The sequence below is a fragment of the Microcaecilia unicolor genome, chromosome 6, assembly GCF_901765095.1.
Source record: "Microcaecilia unicolor chromosome 6, aMicUni1.1, whole genome shotgun sequence".
NCBI classification, from domain to species: domain Eukaryota; kingdom Metazoa; phylum Chordata; class Amphibia; order Gymnophiona; family Siphonopidae; genus Microcaecilia; species Microcaecilia unicolor.
This window is the reverse complement of record NC_044036.1, coordinates 51,894,646-51,912,540: the sequence shown is the minus strand read 5'-3', so window position 1 is coordinate 51,912,540 and position 17,895 is coordinate 51,894,646. Positions and strand designations below refer to the sequence as shown.

Here is a 17,895-nt window from a genome sequence, read left to right as displayed (position 1 = left end):
ATAGGAAGCAGGTTCTGCTCCTTGAGGAGCTTCTTGGGGCAGCTCCTGGGTGACTCCATATTACAGGAATCTCTATCTTTCTTTTACTAACTGTAAGTTGTGGTCTTTGTTCTTAATTATACTATTACTTTGGTATCTAAGACCACTGTAGTAGCTCTTCAGATGGCCTCTATTCCTGTTATTTGGGGTAACTAACTTGAGCTACTACTGAAAAAGGTGGGTGAGCAAAATCCAAATAACGTAATAATAGGACAACAACCTCCTCCTCCCCATTACTAGGACTGCATATGCTGATTCTTTGTCTTCTACATGTGCACCCTGCAGTGAATTTATCTCCTTGGCAACGGTATCCTCTGTACATGTCTCTCACTCTCTTTATACTTTTAAACTGCAGTTCTCTGTGTAACAAATCAACGCTTATTCAAGATACTCTTCAGTTACATCCTCAGTCCCTCTTGTTTCTTAGCGAAACTGGCTCCATGAAGGTGAGGCTCCCATCCTCAGTGCCTTCACCCAGTTAATCTGTATACTCTTCCCCTGCCACTCCTTCAGGTCGTGGCATATGCTATTCCATCTGTTAAACAAGTTCTCGTCATTGGGACCTAATTATTCTCTTCCCTCATCTTTAACCAAAGATGACTTTGCCCAGAGCTTTACAGGGAAGATTCAAAAAATTACTGACGCCAATTTCACGTCTGGGTCTACATTGCATACTAATCCTACTTCAGTGCTCCTTCCACTCCCTCCCACCTCCTCAGTAACCCCCTATATCCAATCTTCTTGGTCTTGTTTCAACACACCAACTGGTCCAGAAATGTTTAGAGCATATAAATCATTTAGGAAGTCTCATTGTTTACTTGATCCTCTGCCTTGATCTTGGCTGAATTTTTCTAAATACAAACTAATACCTCTCATTTATTCTCAATTCATCAATCACACTGACACACTCAATATCTTACATCCCATGCAATCTGGATTTAGGCAGGTCACTCTACTAAAACAATTTTAACTTCTCTTTTGAATGACATCCATGCAGGTTTTGATAAGGGCCAGGATACACTATTAGTCTCACTTGATTTAACTGCTGCCTTTGATCTTATTGATCATAGGTGGAGGAGTGGCCAAGTGGTTAGAGCACCAGTCTTGACATCCAGAGGTGCCCAATTCAAATCCCACAGCTGCTCGTTGTGATCTTGGGCAAGTCACTTAACCCTCCATTGCCTCAGGTACAAACTTATATTGTGAGCCCCTCCAGGGACAGGGACCCAGTGTACCTGAATGTAACTCACCTTGAGCTACTACTGAAAATAGGTGTGAGTAAATCCAAATAAATAAAATTCCATTCTTCCTTCTTGTCTTGCATCTATAGGGATTTCTGGGATTGTGTATTCCTGGTTAGCATCTTTCCTCTGATCATAGTGTTTCTAGCACAACACATCTTAGGGTACTTCTGCCTCCTATCCTCTACGTCAAGATGTTCCACACGGTTCTATCCTTTCACTTCTCCTTTTTAATATTTTCCTGGCCCTCTTGCTTTGCTTATCCAGACTTCTGGCATAAAATGTTATATTTATGCTGACGATATCTTATTAGTGTGTTTCATGATGTAGGTTCCCACAATCTTTCTATGTTGCAAGGCTGTCTAGATTCATTGAATTGCTGGCTATTAGCAAATCATTTGGTTCCTAAATCCTATAAAGTCTCTTGCCTTGGGTAACAAGTCATCCGCTGACTCAAGCTTTAACACCTTCTGTTGGGGCTCACCTCTTAAATTAGTGATTCCTGAGGTATCTGGGAGTCATTATTGATACACATCTTTCCTCCTCCTCCCAAATTTCATCTATGGTGCGCTCTAGTTTTTCTTCACTTCTTTTCTCTTTCCTATGTTTGAGTTAGAGTTCCTTTCTTTTCATATATGTTTTTTTTATATTATGGATGTAAAGCCTTTCTGGAATCCCTAGGACTCGCAAACATCTCCTTAAAATGTAACAAATACACAGATAGTCCATGTATTCTCTTGCTGGACAGTCTCTGGATTATTCTCAAAATTACAGATGCCTTGGTTCAGGGATTTGGGATACTGGAGGGATGGGAATGGGGGGGGGGGGGGGTTAAAGCATGGGTCTGTTATTATTATTTTCATCATTACTCTTCTTAAGATACTAATATGGTTAGTTATGTATTTACAAACATGTTTTTGAGCAAAGATGTTGTTCTTGTTTATATCTACCTCTAATAAACAGATTTAAACATATTATGAATGTAAACCACTCTGATTTTATGAAGGGCGGTATATCAAGATTAAATAAACTAAATGAAACTATTTAGACAAAAGGGAGACCCAAGACCCAGGAATCTACTGACTCCTTCAGTTTTCCAGGGCAGATCTTGGACAGGACTCAAGGAAAGGGAATTAACAGGCAAGAATTTCACTTTCTTTATCATCCTGTTAGGCCAGTCCAGACCTAAGGGATTGTACCAGAGCTTCTATCCCAGCAGGCAGGAGGAAGACACACTGCCTTTCAAAAGTGCTCTACCAAAGGCATAGTCCTGCTGAGTCCAAATATCAAGATTGTAATGTTTGACAAAAGAATATAGGGAAGACCACGTTGTATTTATTTTTAGGATTTAGCCTTATAAATGTCTTCTGGGGCTATGGCCATCACATCAGCCTAAGACAAAGGCTGTGACTGGTGGAGTGGGCCCTGAGAAATCTCTTCCCTCTGAAGAATGTGGCTCACTGGCTGGCAATCCAGTGCACAATCAAAAGACTTCAAAGCCATATGAAATTTACAAGGACCACAAAAACAATTTTGGATTTATCTTGCACCTTTTTCAGCAGCAGCTCAAGGTTAGTTTCACCAGGTACACCAGTTATTTCCCTGTCCCTAGAGGTCTTACAATCTAAGTTTGTATCTGAGGTGATGAAAGGTTTACTTGCTCAAGATCACAAATAACTGTAATGAGATTTGAGCTTCCCTGGATGCAGGCCAGCGCTGTAACCACTAGGCTACTCCTCCATATCTAACAAAAAGATAATCTGACATCCAAAAATGATGACTAACCTCCAAGTAGTAGAGAAACATCCTGTGAGCCTCCAGTTTATGGAGCAACTGTGATGGCCCTGTCACCAAGGGCTTCTGAAAAGAAGGTAGAAAATCCATCTGGTTCAAATGAAATGGAGAAACCACCTTTGACTGGAATGTCTGCTCACCAGGGAACAGCCCTTGGCCACAGTACCATGCCTCAAATATCCTCCAGACATTTATTTATTTATTTGTTACATTTGTATCCCACATTTTCCCACCTATTTGCAGGCTCAATGTGGTTTACATCTTACCGTAAGGCGATCACCTAGACCAGTATGGAAACAGATACAATGTGATGTTAGGTCGGATTAAGTTAGTATATTCAGGTTCCTAGGTATTGAAGATAGGAAATAATATATAATGTCAAGTACAGTTTATGGTTTGCCATGTTGCAGATTGAAGGCATCTATGTTAGGTCGGTGGGAAATGCTTTTCTGAATAGGTAGGTCTTTAATGATCTCCTGAAGTTTAGATGGTCGAAGATTGATTTCACAGTCTTTGGCAATGGATTCCACAGTTGTGTGCCTATGTAGGAGAAGTTGGATGCATCGGCTGATTTGTATTTGAGACCTTTGCAGCTTGGGTAGTGGAGTTTTAGGTAGGTACATGATTCTCTAGTTCTATTCTGGTTGGGAGGGTCAATCAGGTCGACCATATATCCTGGGACTTCACCATAAATAATCTTGTGGACCAAGGTGCAGATTTTGAATGTGATGCGTTCCTTGATTGGGAGCCAGTGCAGTTTTTCTCGAAGGGGTTTGGCACTTTCGAAATGTGATATTTACTGAATATCAACCTGGCTGCCGTGTTCTGGGCTGTCTGGAGTTTCTTTATGAGTTGTTCATTATATCCTGCATATATTCCATTGCAGTAATCTGCGTGGCTCATTACCATTGATTGTATTAGGTTGCAGAACGTTTCCCTTGGGAAGAAAGGTTTTATACTTTTAAGCTTCCACATTGAATGAAACATTTTCTTTATAGTGGAGTTTACTTGGCTCTCAAGGGTGAGATTGCGGTCAATTGTAATGCCTAGTATTTTGAGGCTGTCTGAGATAGGGAGGGTGTGATCTTGGGTATTTAAGATTGTGGGTTTATAATTATTATGTTGGGATGAGAGGATGAGGCAATGTGTTTTTTCAGTGTTTAATTTCAATTGGAATGAGTTTGCCCATGAGTCCATGATGTCCAAACTGCATTTGATTTCATCGGTGATTTCTGTTAGATCGTGTTTGAAAGGGATGTAGATTGTGATGTCATCTGCATATATGAACAGGTGAAGGTTTTGGTTGGATAGGGATTTGGCCAAGGGGGGGGGGGGGGGGGTCATCATTATATTGAATAGTATTGGTGAAAGTGGAGGTACTCCGCAGTTTGCTTTCCATGGTGATGATATGTTTGTTTTTGATTTAACTTGGTATGTTCTGGTGTTTAGGAAGCCCTTGAACCAATTAAGTGTATTTCCTCCAATCCCGAAATGGTCTAGGAGGCGTAATAGTATGTTGTGGTTTACCATGTCGAATGCACTCGACATGTCAAATTGGAGGAGGAGTATGCTTTTACCTGTGGCAATTTTGTGCTTGAATTTGGCCAGGAGAGTGACTAGTACAGTTTCTGTGCTATGGGAAGGATGGAATCCTGATTGTGATTCATGCAATAGTGAGAACTTGTCCAGGTATTCCATGAGCTGTTTTGTCACCATACTCTCCATCAATTTCACTATTAGTGGGATGGATGCAACTGGGTGATAGTTGGTAAGGTCATTTGTTTTTTTTCTTTGTGTCTTTCGGTAGTGGGGTGAGTAGTATGTTGCCATGTTCCTTGGGGAACACACCTTGTTGGAGCATACAGTTTAGATAGGATGTAAGGTCATCAATGAAGCGATTGGGATTGGGTGCTGATTTAAGTAATAACACTGGGGCAGGTGTCTCAGTTTACATGGGTTGTGGAGAATTGTGAATCGCTTGGGTAACCGATTCGGTGGAAAGAAGAGCAAATTTTGACCAGGTGCGGTCTGAGGGGTATTCTTCATAGGTTTGAGGTCCAGTAGACTGAAGAATGTTCAATATCGGTGTTCTGATGAGGAAGTGTGTTGCTTAGTTTTATTATTTTTCCTTGAAGTAGTTGGCAAGATCATCTGCAGATGGAATGTCTATGTTGGTTGTAGTGATAGGGGTGGTATCTAGGAGGGTGTTTACAAGTTGGTATAATTTCTTCAGGTCTTTGTAGTCTGGACTTATTTTGGTTTTGTAGTAGGATCTTTTGGATTGTCTAATTGCATATTTGTATTTTCTTTGTGTTTGTTTCCATGCATTAAGTGTGTGCTCATCTTTTATTTTTTCCCATGCTCGTTCGAGTTTTCTGGTTTGTGTTTTGAGTTTTTTTAGTTCGTCATTGAACCATGGGGCCACATTCTGTCTACATGATGTTCTGGTTCTTAGGGGTGCTATCTCGTCTAGTATGCTCTTGCATCTTTCATCCCAGTCAGATAGGTAATGTGCGGACTCTTTTCGAGCATTCCATTCATTGTAATAGATCTGTTTGGTCAATTTTGCCTCTTGTGCTGTAGGTTGTTTGGTCTGGTTTTTGGTATGATCCCTTTTTTTGCTAATTTAGTGATAGGTACAGTTTGTGTAGGTCGGACCAGAGTATGTCTGACCATTTGATATTTGCTACTGATATGTTGTGGTTTGTGGATAGTTTGTAGGAGATGAGATCTAGTATATGCCCTTTGATGTGGGTAGCTTGCATTTGTGGAAATTTGAGATCCCATGAGTGGAGGAAATTCTTAAAGTCTCGTGAATTGGAAGAGTTAATGTCTTCAAGGTGGAGATTTATATCACCTACACAGCTATTCAAGATAAAGTCCATAAGGTTAAGCTGGCAATCGTTCCAGTTACCGGGAGGTCTATAGAATAAGATGCAGTTTAGGTGATCAGCCAGGGATTTGTTGAATATTCTGATTGAAACAATTTTTAATTGAGTTGTTATGGACTCAGTGGTAGTTTCGGTGATGAAATGGGGAGTGGGTAGATTAGAGCTAGGCCACCAACTCTCTTACCTTTTCTGGTCCAATGAGTGATTTTGTAACCTGGAGGGCAGAGATCAAGGATTATGGGATCTTTCTGATCGTGGATCCAGATTTCATTGATGAAAAGTAGGTCAAGGTTGTCTGATGTGATCCAGTCTGTTATTGTTGTTGTTTTGTTTACTACAGATCTAGCATTAATGTAGCCCACATGAATGTTGTAGAGTGGGGCTTCTGTATTTGGAGAGGTGTGAATTTTTGTAAGTTGTCGTTCCCTGGTCGGTTTATGTGTGTTTTGATCTTTCATTCCATTTTGTTGGTGTAGTCCGAGTGTGGGTGTTCTTTCATTAGTAGGGTGGTTTGTGTTGTCAGTTTGTGTATATTTTGATCTTTCATTCCATTTTGTTGGTGTGTGTGTGTGTACTTCCTTTGGTATGATGGTTGTTGATGTGGTGAGAGGTGAAGTGTTTGATTAGTTGTTGGGGGTTTGTTATGGTGGGTATGTTATTTTTATCTGGAAGAGGGATGAGAAATGGTAGATGGAACAATGATAGGGAGTATATTGTTAGTAGTGATTTAGATATATTCATTCTGGTGCCTGATTGAAAGTTGGTGGGTGGCTCTCGGTCACAGTCATTTGTGGTGGTCTGCCCTTGTTAATTCTTGGGTTTCTCGTGGCTCCTTTGTTGTTAGGCCACTCTCAATTGGGATCATGGGTCTGGTCTCCGTCTGATTATTGGAGTTCGTTATGGATGACTCTCCCTCTGTGTAACTCTCCAGGGTCGCGTGTGAACCGGTTCAGCGTATCACTTAGGATGGGAGGTGAAGTATGTCCAGTTGGGCGCAGGCCTTTCGTTCCCTCGTGGTGCCTCTGATGCTCGATCCTCTCCTTTGTTCTTCCCGCCGTCTCCTTCGCTGCCTCAGCTGTGGCGGTGCTCCGCTCACTCTGCTGCAGTCGGTGCCTCTCGCAGTCTTCAGTGCAGGCAGTCTGACTGACTGTGTCATAGGCGGGTTCGCCAGATGTTCCGCCATCTGGAGGAAGGTGCCGGTGCCTGGGCTGCAGTCAACTTAGATGGGGTTCGTCGTCATCTGGTGGTCGGCGCTGGTCATGGCCCGCCAGTGAAGTATGGGTGGGTGAAGTCGGGTGGCCATAGGACCCGGGCCGTTCCTCAACGTGGTCCCAGGCAATCATGTGGGGCAATCTCAACAGGTTCAGTGGACTCCCTTGGTCTTGACTTGGGCCAGGTGATGGGAGTCAGTGCAGGCTCTGCAGCGCCCTCGACTCGTTCTCCGATGAAATCGGCTTGAACGGTTGCGTGAGGCAGCCTTAATCTGTTCGTCAGGATCCCTCGGTTGGCATCTCGGCTCGGGCTAGGTGATCGGGAGTCAATGCAGGCTCAGCAGTGCTTCTCGGCTCACTTTCCAATTAGATCAGCCTGGACGGTTGCGTGGGGCGGCCTTAACGGCTCGGCGGCTCTTTCTGTCGGCATTTTGGCTTGGGCCAGGTGACCCGGGTTAATGTGGGCTCCGCAGTGCCTCTTGGTACACCCTCCGGCAAAATCGGACCAGTCTGCGGCTGCTTCACCGACATTGATGTATACCAGAGGATTTTTGCCCCTTCAGAAGTGTGGCAGGAACTGAGGGAGAAAAATGCCTTCCTTCTCAGATGCCACATTTCAAATGGCCAGGCCATATGCCAGAAAGGATCCCAATTTTCTATGAGAACTGAATCTCAGGAAATGAAGGCCTGATCTTCTCAGCAAAGGAAGCAGAGAAACATATAAAACAAAAGGGTCCATACCTATATACAGGAAGCAGGCCATCATGTGCATGTGGAACTAAAATATAGTGTAATCGCTTTTATTGTCATGCAGTTATGTCTAGTTCAATCAGAGTGTTATTACTGTGAGGATGTTCACATTTAAAAGTGAATATTAGATAAAACAAATATTTCCTTACCTAAAAGGGGATAATACAAGGTGTTCCCCTAAAAGTTATCATATAATACCTAAAACATAAAACAATGGTTTTACATTGCTTGGTTAAACTCACATGTTTCCAATGGTAACAAAAAATGTGTGCAAAATAACGGGGAAAAAATGCCATTGAAAGGGCTTGCTAATCCCATTGCAATTGTTGATACAAATAAAACTAAAACTAAAACAGTGCGGCGGCTTCTAGAGGGTGAAAAAAGCCACTGCTGTATACACTCTGTAAAACTGCCCTCGTACCTAACTAATCTTGCACAGTGAATGTGGACAAAAGACAGAGGTAGTTCGGCACTGTAGAAACTGCTATATCCTTTGCTGCAAGGTACTTACTGTTTTGGGAGTGTACTTGCTCTTTCCTTTTCCCCCTCAAGACGCTGTAATTTTGGATGAGAATGAACTACAAGTACTTCTTCTATTTGTCTCCCCTTTTATAAGATCTCGGATGAGGTTGTTAAAATAGTTTATGTAGCAAAACTGTCGACTAAGTTTTGTATCTTGCTGTACATGCAGTGGTTTGTAAGTCATAATACCTGTTGCATATTTTCTTCATTGTTCTTTTGTATGCTTGTATGTTTAATTAAAAAGAAGATTTCAAACATAAAGCAATATGGAGATAATGGATTTCAAATCATGGCAGGGGGATACAGTTGCATTCATCTACATTAGTGTATCAGTGTTAAATTAGGGATGCTTTCTCTTCCAGCCTTAACAAATGCAAGCACAGTCTAAATAAAAATAGACTGATATCTGGATATTCCTCCCCCCCCCACCCCAAACAACTGCAACCCTTAATTTATTTCTTTACATGGATTTAGCAGCATACTGATAACTGCATTATGTCTGCTATTAGTGAGTTTGGGATATATACTAACAAGTTGAAATACATACTCACCAAAACTAAAGCCAAGTTTAGACTGTGCTTTCTGTGAAGTTGCTGGTGCATGAGCTGATACAGACTGCCATCGCCAACCAAACTGCACAATGCCTTGGAGGACCTAACCAATATAACATTTCCAAAGACAGGCTTTTAGGATTCTACACAAACATTTTAGCCAGAATAAAATTAAACTTGGTTGCCATTTATTTATTTATAGCAGTATTTATATCCCACATATTTCAAACAAGTTTGTTTCTATGTGGCTTACAAATTTAGTTAGTACAGGTAGAGAATTAGATTTTAAGAAGATGGAAGGAGGAGAATAGGAACAAGAAAATTATATTTTGAGAGACTAGATATGTGTGTAGAGATCGAATGGGATGTCTTAGTTAGGGAATGAGGGGGTGGATGGTTGACTTGGTGAGAGTCAAGGTAGGGACAGCTAATGTGTCCATTTTTGTTTTCTGTGGGTATGAACTTTTTGAACAGGCAAATCTTGAGGTGTTTCCGGAAAGTTGATGTGAGGAGTTAAGGACTGTAGTGATTTGGGGAGGGCATTCCACATCTTGGAGCTTTGGTAGGGGAAGTTCACTGTGTGAACCAACTTGTAGATTAGTTTGTGACATATGGGATAGTGAAGGGTTAGGTAATTCCTTGCCTCCTTCAGGGTGTTCATACTTAAATTGATGAAACCAGCTTCTGACTTCTGAGAACTTCCCCTCCCTCAGGAATCACTAAGGATGGCAAATGGACCAAATGTTGCCCAGCTGGCTGCTAGCCCTGTGTTTTCTTGATTACCCCTAATTAACATACCCATGTCTTCTCTGGGCATCTGGGAGCAGGGCTCTCAGTGAGAACAAAGAAAGACAGACAGATAGGCTCCAGAACGGGGGGCTTCAAAGAGTAGAACCTGTGAAAATGGTCACCTTCCTTGCCTCAGGAAGGTACTCTGGAGTTTGTAAAGGAAAGAGCTGACAAACAAAGGCTGGGAAGAAAGGAAGTTGTTTTGATCCCTCTCTGTTCCTGTTAGATATATATAGAGAGCAGAGCACATGGCTCTGTGCTGGCAGTTTTTCTCTCTTTCTCTCTCTCATACCCACATACATCTTCAGCCACCAGAGCCCCCCGCCCCTGCCCCCCCCCCTTTCTCCTTCAGCCCTACTCAGAGCACACTGGCTCTGCTTTCTTAGGCTCTTTCTTTCTCCCACACACACACACACACACACACACAACACACACACACACACACCACCACACACCACACACACACACACCCACACACACACACACACACCACAACACACCACACACACACACACACACCACACACACACACACACACACCACACACCAACACACACACACCACACACACACACACACACCCACAACACACACTTCAGCCCTACCTCAAGGCTTCCTCTCTTCTCTGCAACCCCCCCCCCCCCCCCCCCCCAATTCTTACTTTTCTCTCATTGATTCCCATCTAAACCACATACACAGATACCTGTACTAAGTGCTGTGAGCCTATATATGTACATACAATATACTTTCTATATATATCCAAACCCTTGTGGATTGTGTATTCTTTGGGAACCCACTGCTTCTGTGAACTGGACCGGGGACCATCCCTAGACAACGAATGCTGACATATATCAGATGCCACAACAATATTATTAAACAACAGTCCTAAAAATTATCTTGTCTGTAAAAGTGAAAAGTCAGGGTTCAACAAGACACCCTGCGTCATAAACTTCAGGAACCCATTGCAAAAACAATCACAATCATATGGTGTCCACAGTGTCAAGCAAATCAATGCCTATATAAGGAGATGTCATCAAACCAGTGGCTGTCAGTCTCCATCTCCTGGTAGGAGATAATAAACGCCTTTCAAGTTTGCTAATTCCTACCTACATTAAACTACTAGGAGTGATCTAAGAGAGATGTGAGCCATGAGCAGAGACTTGCTACAGAGCCTCATTTGCATAAACCAGCTGGCACTGAAAAGCAGGACCAAAAAGCAAGACCTTGTGCAAAAAACATAGTCCCGGAATGGTAGGGCCAGCCCTGTAAATTACTCAGGAGTCAGAACATAGTGAATGGATGTGAAGCGTCTGTTCACGCTTTCCAAAAATACTAGGACTAGGGGGCATGCGATGAAACTACAGTGTAGTAAATTTAAAACAAATCAGAGAAAATCTTTCTTCACCCAACGCGTAATTAAACTCTGGAATTTGTTGCCGGAGAACGTGGTGAAGGTGGTTAGCTTGGCAGAGTTTAAAAGGGGGTTAGACGGTTTCCTAAAGGACAAGTCCATAAACCGCTACTAAATGGACTTGGGAAAAATCAACAATTCCGGGAATAACATGTATAGAATGTTTGTACATTTGGGAAGCTTGCCAGATGCCCTTGGCCTGGATTGGCCGCTGTCGTGGACAGGATGCTGGGCTCGATGGACCCTTGGTCTTTTCCCAGTGTGGCATTACTTATGTACTTATAAGAGTGCACTGAACCCAGCACCCCATATTCTGCAGTTGTCAATCCAGGTCACTTGAAACTATACAGAAGACCTCTTCCCTGTTGCTCACTCCCTAGCATAAGAGGCAGCAATTCTCAAACATGCTTATGATTTAATTTTGAATAACAATGTGTTATTTGCAAACTTAATCACATCACTCATGTATTCCCTTTCCAGAACGTTTATAATATTTCAAAAGTCACCAGTTTCAGTACAGTTCCCAGAGGCACTCCACTGTTTAACCCTAATATTTCCTATTTTTTTAAACCAGTTTCCTATTCACAATAAGACACTGCCTGTTATCCCACAACTTTTTACTTGGCTTACTAGTTTCCCAGCATAGAGTTTATTAAATGTTTTCTGAAAATCCAGATAAACATCTTAATAAGGATAAATCAACTGCTTAAAAATAAAAAAAAATAAAACTACATCTATCCATGTCTTTGGATGTTTTGCTTTTCAGAATGGCTCCTACCATTTTGCCTAGCCTAGTAATGTTGTAATTTTATTTATTTACTTAATTGTATTTGTATCCCACATTTCCCCACCTCTTTGCAGGCTCAAAGTGGTTTACAATACATCATGAATAGTGGAAGTGAGAAGATAATAGACCTTTGGTGTTACAGAAGGATTTTGGGTTACATGGTAATAGAATGCATGAAAGTAATATAATAGAAGGCATTAGTGACATTTCTCAATGCATGTGGGAGTTTCACATGTTTTGGTCTTTGTGGTATACCTTGTCGAAGAGATGGGTCTTTAGTAGTTTGCGGAAGTTGGTCAGTTCATAGGTCGTGGTAGTGCGTTCCAGAATTGCGTACTCATATAGGAAAAGGTTGATGCGTGTATTAATTTGTATACTGAAATGTGATTGTTTTTATTCTTTGGGCGATCCTTGAGTTTACTACCTTTATTTTTACTTGGTATTTGTTTTATGAAGATTAATCCGCATGTGGTCTATTGATCATTTTCTTAGTTTTGCACTTCTCTATAGCCCTCTGGGGAAAGAAGATCTAACAGTTTGGAAAGTGTCCCCCCATAAAGAGGTCAGGTCAAAGATTCTGTGCCTTTACTGGACAACTTCTGGAAAAGAGTCCACGGGGAGCGATGGAACAAAGCCACTAGTTCAAGGCTGCCACAGCTCTTGACTTTCATCCAGTGAAATCTCACTGTGACTCCTTGTGATCTTCAGAAAAGTCACTTAGCATTCCATTGCCTCAGGTACAAACTACAGAACAGCTTGCATTAGAGCTGTGCACTGATTGCTAATGCTGACATAACACCAAAGGTTTGTTCAGAGATGCAATAAGCTAATTATATTAGCACATAAGTTCTACACACTTCAAATTTGCATAAGAAGCATATGCACAAGATTCTGTGCTGAGGGCATCTATGCACACAGCTAAGCAAAACAAAAGAGTTGGCACACATCTGCTGGAATATTTCTAATACATAACTTTTTTGCATTTCCAATATTTATGCATGGAACATTCCATAAGAACATAAGAGTAGCCATACTGGGTCAGACCAATGGTCCATCTAGCCCAGTATCCTGTTTTCCAAACAGTGGTCAAGCCAGGTCAGATGTACCTGGCAGAAACCCAAATCATGGCAACACTTCATACTAGAAAACCCAGGGCAAACAGTTGCTTCCCATGTCTGTCTCAATAGCAGACTATCCAGCTTATAATTGAAAAAGAAAAACATCTATATTGCGACCCAAATCGGGAGATAGACGTTTATCTCACAAAAACGAATAAAGCGATATAATCGAAAGCCGAATTTGGACGGAACTGGGGCGTGGTTATCGGCCGATCAGAGATGGGCGCCTTTCGCCGATAATGGAAGAAAAATATGCGTTTTTAGCGAGAATTTAGGGCACTTTTCCTGGACCCTGTTTTTCCACGAATAGGGCCCCAAAAAGTGCCCTAAATGACCAGATGACCACTGGAGGGAGTCGGGGATGACCTCCCCTGACTCCCCCAGTGGTCACAAACCCCCTCCCACCACAAAAATATGCCGTTTCACAACTTTTTATGTTCACCTTCAAATGTCATACCCACCTCCCTGGCAGCAGTATGCAGGTCACTGGAGCAGTTATTAGGGGGTGCAGTGGATGTCAGGCAGGTAGACCCAGGCCCATCCCCCCCCCCCCACCTGTTACACTTGTGCTGGTAAATGGAAGCCCTCCACACCGCCCCCAAACCCACTGTACCCACATGTAGGTGCCCCCCTTCCACCCCTTAGGGCTATAGGTGTGGTGTAGACTTGTGGGTGGTGGGTTTTGAGGGGGATTTGGGGGGCTCAACACCCAAGGGAAGGGTGCTATGCACCTGGGAGCTCTTTTACCTTTTTTTTTTTTTTTTGTAAAAGTGCCCCCTAGGGTGCCTGGTTGGTGTCCTGTCATGTGCACTACGAATCCTGGCCCCTCCCACGAACAAATGCCTTGGATTTATTCATTTTTGAGCTGGGCGCTTTCATTTTCCATTATCACTGAAAAACAAAAACGCCCAGCTCACAAATTGTCGAATAAAACATGGACGTCTATTTTTTTTCGAAAATACGGTTCGGTCCGCCCCTTCACAGACCCGTTCTTGGATATAAACGCCCATGGAGATAGACGTTTTGTTCAATTATGCCCCTCTATGGACTTTTCCTCCAGAAATTTGTCCAAACCTTTTTTAAACCCAGATACACTAACCGCTGGTAACACCTCCTCCGGCAAAGAGTTTCAGAGCTTATAAGCACATAAGAGTAGCCATACTGGGTCAGACCAATGGTCCATCTAGCCCAGTATCCTGCATTCCAGCACATATAAAGTTTTTTTTTTTTGCTCAGACGTGCATAGAACCATCGCCTCTTGTTCTGTCGTAAGTTGAGGGTACTGTTATGCTCATAGCAAAAATAATAAACTGGCATTAAATTCTCACAACAAAAAGAGAAGAAACCAGAACAAGGAAATAATCTAAATGTAGATGTATTATAATAACACATGAGGGGTTTAAACAAATGCCCGACTTGGAAAAATTTCACCCTACCTAGGGCTGCCTCAGGGGCAATAGCACTGTATGAACAGAAATGGTTTTTGTTTACATTTTTATTTTTAACATTATCAGGCTTATTTTCAAAAGAGAATGGCGCCCATCTTTCGACACAAATCGGGAGATGGGCGTCCTTCTCCCAGGGTTGCCCAAATCGGCATAATCGAAAGTCGATTTTGGGCGTCCTCAACTGCTTTCTGTCACGGGGACGACCAAAGTTCATGGGGGCGTGACGGAAGCGCAGTGAAGGCGGAACTGGGGCATGCCTAACACATGGGCGTCCTCGACCGATAATGGAAAAAAGAAGGGCGTCCCTGATGAGCACGTGGCCGACTTTACTTGGTCCATTTTTTCTTATGACCAAGCCTCAAAAAGGTGCCCGAACTGACCAGATGACCACTGAAGGGAATCAGGGATGACCTCCCTTTACTCCCCCACTGGTCACTAACCCCCTCCCACCCTCAAAAAAAAATTTAAATATTTTTTCCGGCCTCTATGCCAGCCTCAAATATCGTACCCAGCTCCAAGACAGCAGTATGCAGGTCCCAGGAGCAGTTTTAGGGGGTACTGCAGTGCACTTCAGGCAGGCGGACCCAGGCCCATCCCCCCTACCTGTTACACTTGTAGTGGTAAATGTGAGCCCTCCAAAACCCACCAGAAACCCACTGTACCCACAACTAGGTGCCCCCCCTTCATCCCTAAGGGCTATGGTAGTGGTGTACAGTTGTGGGGAGTGGGTTATGGGGGGGTTTGGGGGGCTCAGCACCCAAGGTAAGGGAGCTAAGCACCTGGGAGCAATTTCTGAAGTCCACTGCAGTGCCCCTAGGGTGCACAGTTGGTGTCCTGGCATGTGAGGGGGACCAGTACACTACGAATGCTGGCTCCTTCCATGACCAATGGCTTGGATTTGGTCGTTTCTGAGATGGGCGTCCTCGGTTTCCATTATCACCAAAAACCGGGGATGACAATCTCTAAGGACGAGCATCTCTAAGGTTGACCTAAATGTTGAGATTTGGGCGTCCCTGATCGTATTATCGAAACAAAAGATGGACGCCATCTTGTTTTGATAATACGGGTTTCCCCGCCCCTTCGCGGGGACTTCCTGTGAGGAGGTCCTCAGGAAAACCTGGGCGCCCGTTCGATTATGCCCCTCTGTGTGGGGTCTTTTACTAAAGGTAAGCGCATGTTAACTGCCAAAGAGCCCTCCTATAGGTCCTACTGCAGATAACATGTGCTAATCTTTAGTATAAGACCCCCTATGATTTTACTAATGATGATTTTATTTATATTGTTTCTGTTTTTGCTGCTGATCTAGTATTTGCAAACCAGTTGTCTTTTTGTTGACTGGGACCATTACATTCTCCCAGACCCTAGAGCAGAAGAATGAGCTAACCTTTCTATGTCTCCTCAGATCTGGTGTTCAAGAAGAACTAATAGTTTCATTATCATTCATTTTAATATGCTTGTGCACTGGTGTCTAACACAAAGGTTTATGCAGGGTTAGCTTCTGTGAAAAACCCTTTTCTGCATCATGCACCCAGAAATTTGTGCATAGATGTCAAACTAACATAGCCTACCATCTTGCAATAGTTTCTGTATCAGTCCCTAATGATTACATAGATGCCAGATCTGTGGGTGCTTAAGAACCCCCAGTATGAGCAATATATGCCTTTACTATGTCTAAGAAGGGGTAAAGTTTGTGATGGGTTAGCACCCCCTGTCAATTTGAAAAGCTGGCTCTTATGTGTAAGAGCATTAGGGGATAGGAATATATACCTGCCATCCGGCTGCTGCCTCCCTTGTATCTTGGGCAAGCCACTTAACCCTCCATTGCCTCAGGACAAACTTAGATTGTGAGCCCCCCTGATACAGAGAAAAATATCCAGAGTACCTGAATGTAACTCACCTAGAACTACTACTGAAAAGGTGTTGAGCAAAATCTAATAAATACATAATAAATACCTGAATGTAACTTGCCTTGACTTACTAATAAAAAGGCATACTAAATCCAAAGTTCCCAAAATGCAATAAAGCTTTTGACTTGGCATGCCGGTAGCTTCCCCCCTCCCACCCCAGCCCAACTGCAATAGGGGAAAACCCCCATTAAAATAATAAATAAACAACCCTACTGGGAAATGGCAGCGGCTGAGCCAGAGTGCCTCTAAGAAAAGAGAAGGACAACTGCTCACTTGGCTAGAGCTGGGATTATGGGGGAAGCAAACTCGGTACCTCCCACCCATACCCCTTTTACTGTGCTGTGCCGGTGGAGGAACCTCTCACCTGATTCATTCTAAGAGCCCTCATGTTTCCACAGTACACCGCAGACTGGTAGCTCGGGTTCTTCTCTCTCTCTCGCCCTCTCACTGCCGCTGCTGGAGTCAAAGTCACATCCAAGTTAATCCAGAAGCCGACATCAATAACACAAGAAATTCTGTGATTCAATTTATTGAAGCTCCAGGAAAATCCTGTTGCAAATTCAACCAATTGTTTTGACTTGGCTGCTTGACCTGCCTGAGGCACTGACTGGGCAGACTCCTCCCCTCCGCCCTGAGATTATTATGATTTGCATGATGTGATAAAAATATTCGTTCAGTAGAGAGGTGTGGAAGCCATGTTAGTACACTTTTAAAAGTAACCAATAGAAATAAAACATGGAAAAGAAAATAAGATGATACCCTTTTTATTGGACATAACTTAATACATTTCTTGATTAGCTTTCGAAAGCTGCTCTTCTTCGTCAGATCGGAAATAAGCAAATGTTGGTACATGACAGTATATATAGTGAAACATCAAAGCATTTCAGTGACAGTCTAACAGGATAGGGTTGGATAGGTGAGAGAGACCGGGAGATATGCTTGGGAACATCAAAGCATTTCAGTGACAGTCTAACAGGATGAGGGTGGATAGGTGAGATATGCATGGAGACAGGAGAGTGACAAACAGAGCAATACAACTTTATGGTTTATAATGGGCTAGAAAAACCCAGGTCTTTGTTAAGTCCTATCTGTGTGGGTGTCAAAATATTTAATAATTCTGAGTTGAAAGGTCTTATGTTCCTGTATTGTTTTAAGGTTACCTTTCAGGATTCTGACTATGAAATCACTGGTACAGTGTTCTGGTTTTGTAAAGTGCTGCCCCATAGGCGTGGCATCCTGGCTGGCACCAGCATTTTTCATGTGATGTCTATGTAAATTAAATCTTGTCTTTAGCATCTGGCTTGTTTCTCCAATATAGCATCCTTCGTCACATTTTTTAGATTGAATGATGTATACCACATTGGAAGATGAGCATGTAAAGGATTCCTTTATGTTGAATATTTTTCCTTTGTGAATGGCTGTGGGGTCCTGTGAAAT

The 17,895-nt window shown here is 42.7% G+C and overlaps 1 protein-coding gene across 1 annotated transcript in view; it reads right to left on the bottom strand.

The window, feature by feature from the left end:
- Positions 1 to 17,026, bottom strand: part of LOC115471651 (medium-chain specific acyl-CoA dehydrogenase, mitochondrial-like) — a 78,054-nt gene extending 61,028 nt beyond the window's left edge. Inside the window, exons 1-2 of the mRNA XM_030205400.1 lie at positions 16,823 to 17,026; positions 9,000 to 9,102 (exon numbers count right to left, since the gene is read on the bottom strand). Of these exons, the coding sequence (XP_030061260.1) occupies positions 9,000 to 9,102; positions 16,823 to 16,846 (127 nt within the window). The 5' untranslated portion in view covers positions 16,847 to 17,026. The remainder of the gene's footprint in view (positions 1 to 8,999; positions 9,103 to 16,822) is intronic.
- Between the last annotated feature and the right edge of the window lie 869 nt (positions 17,027 to 17,895).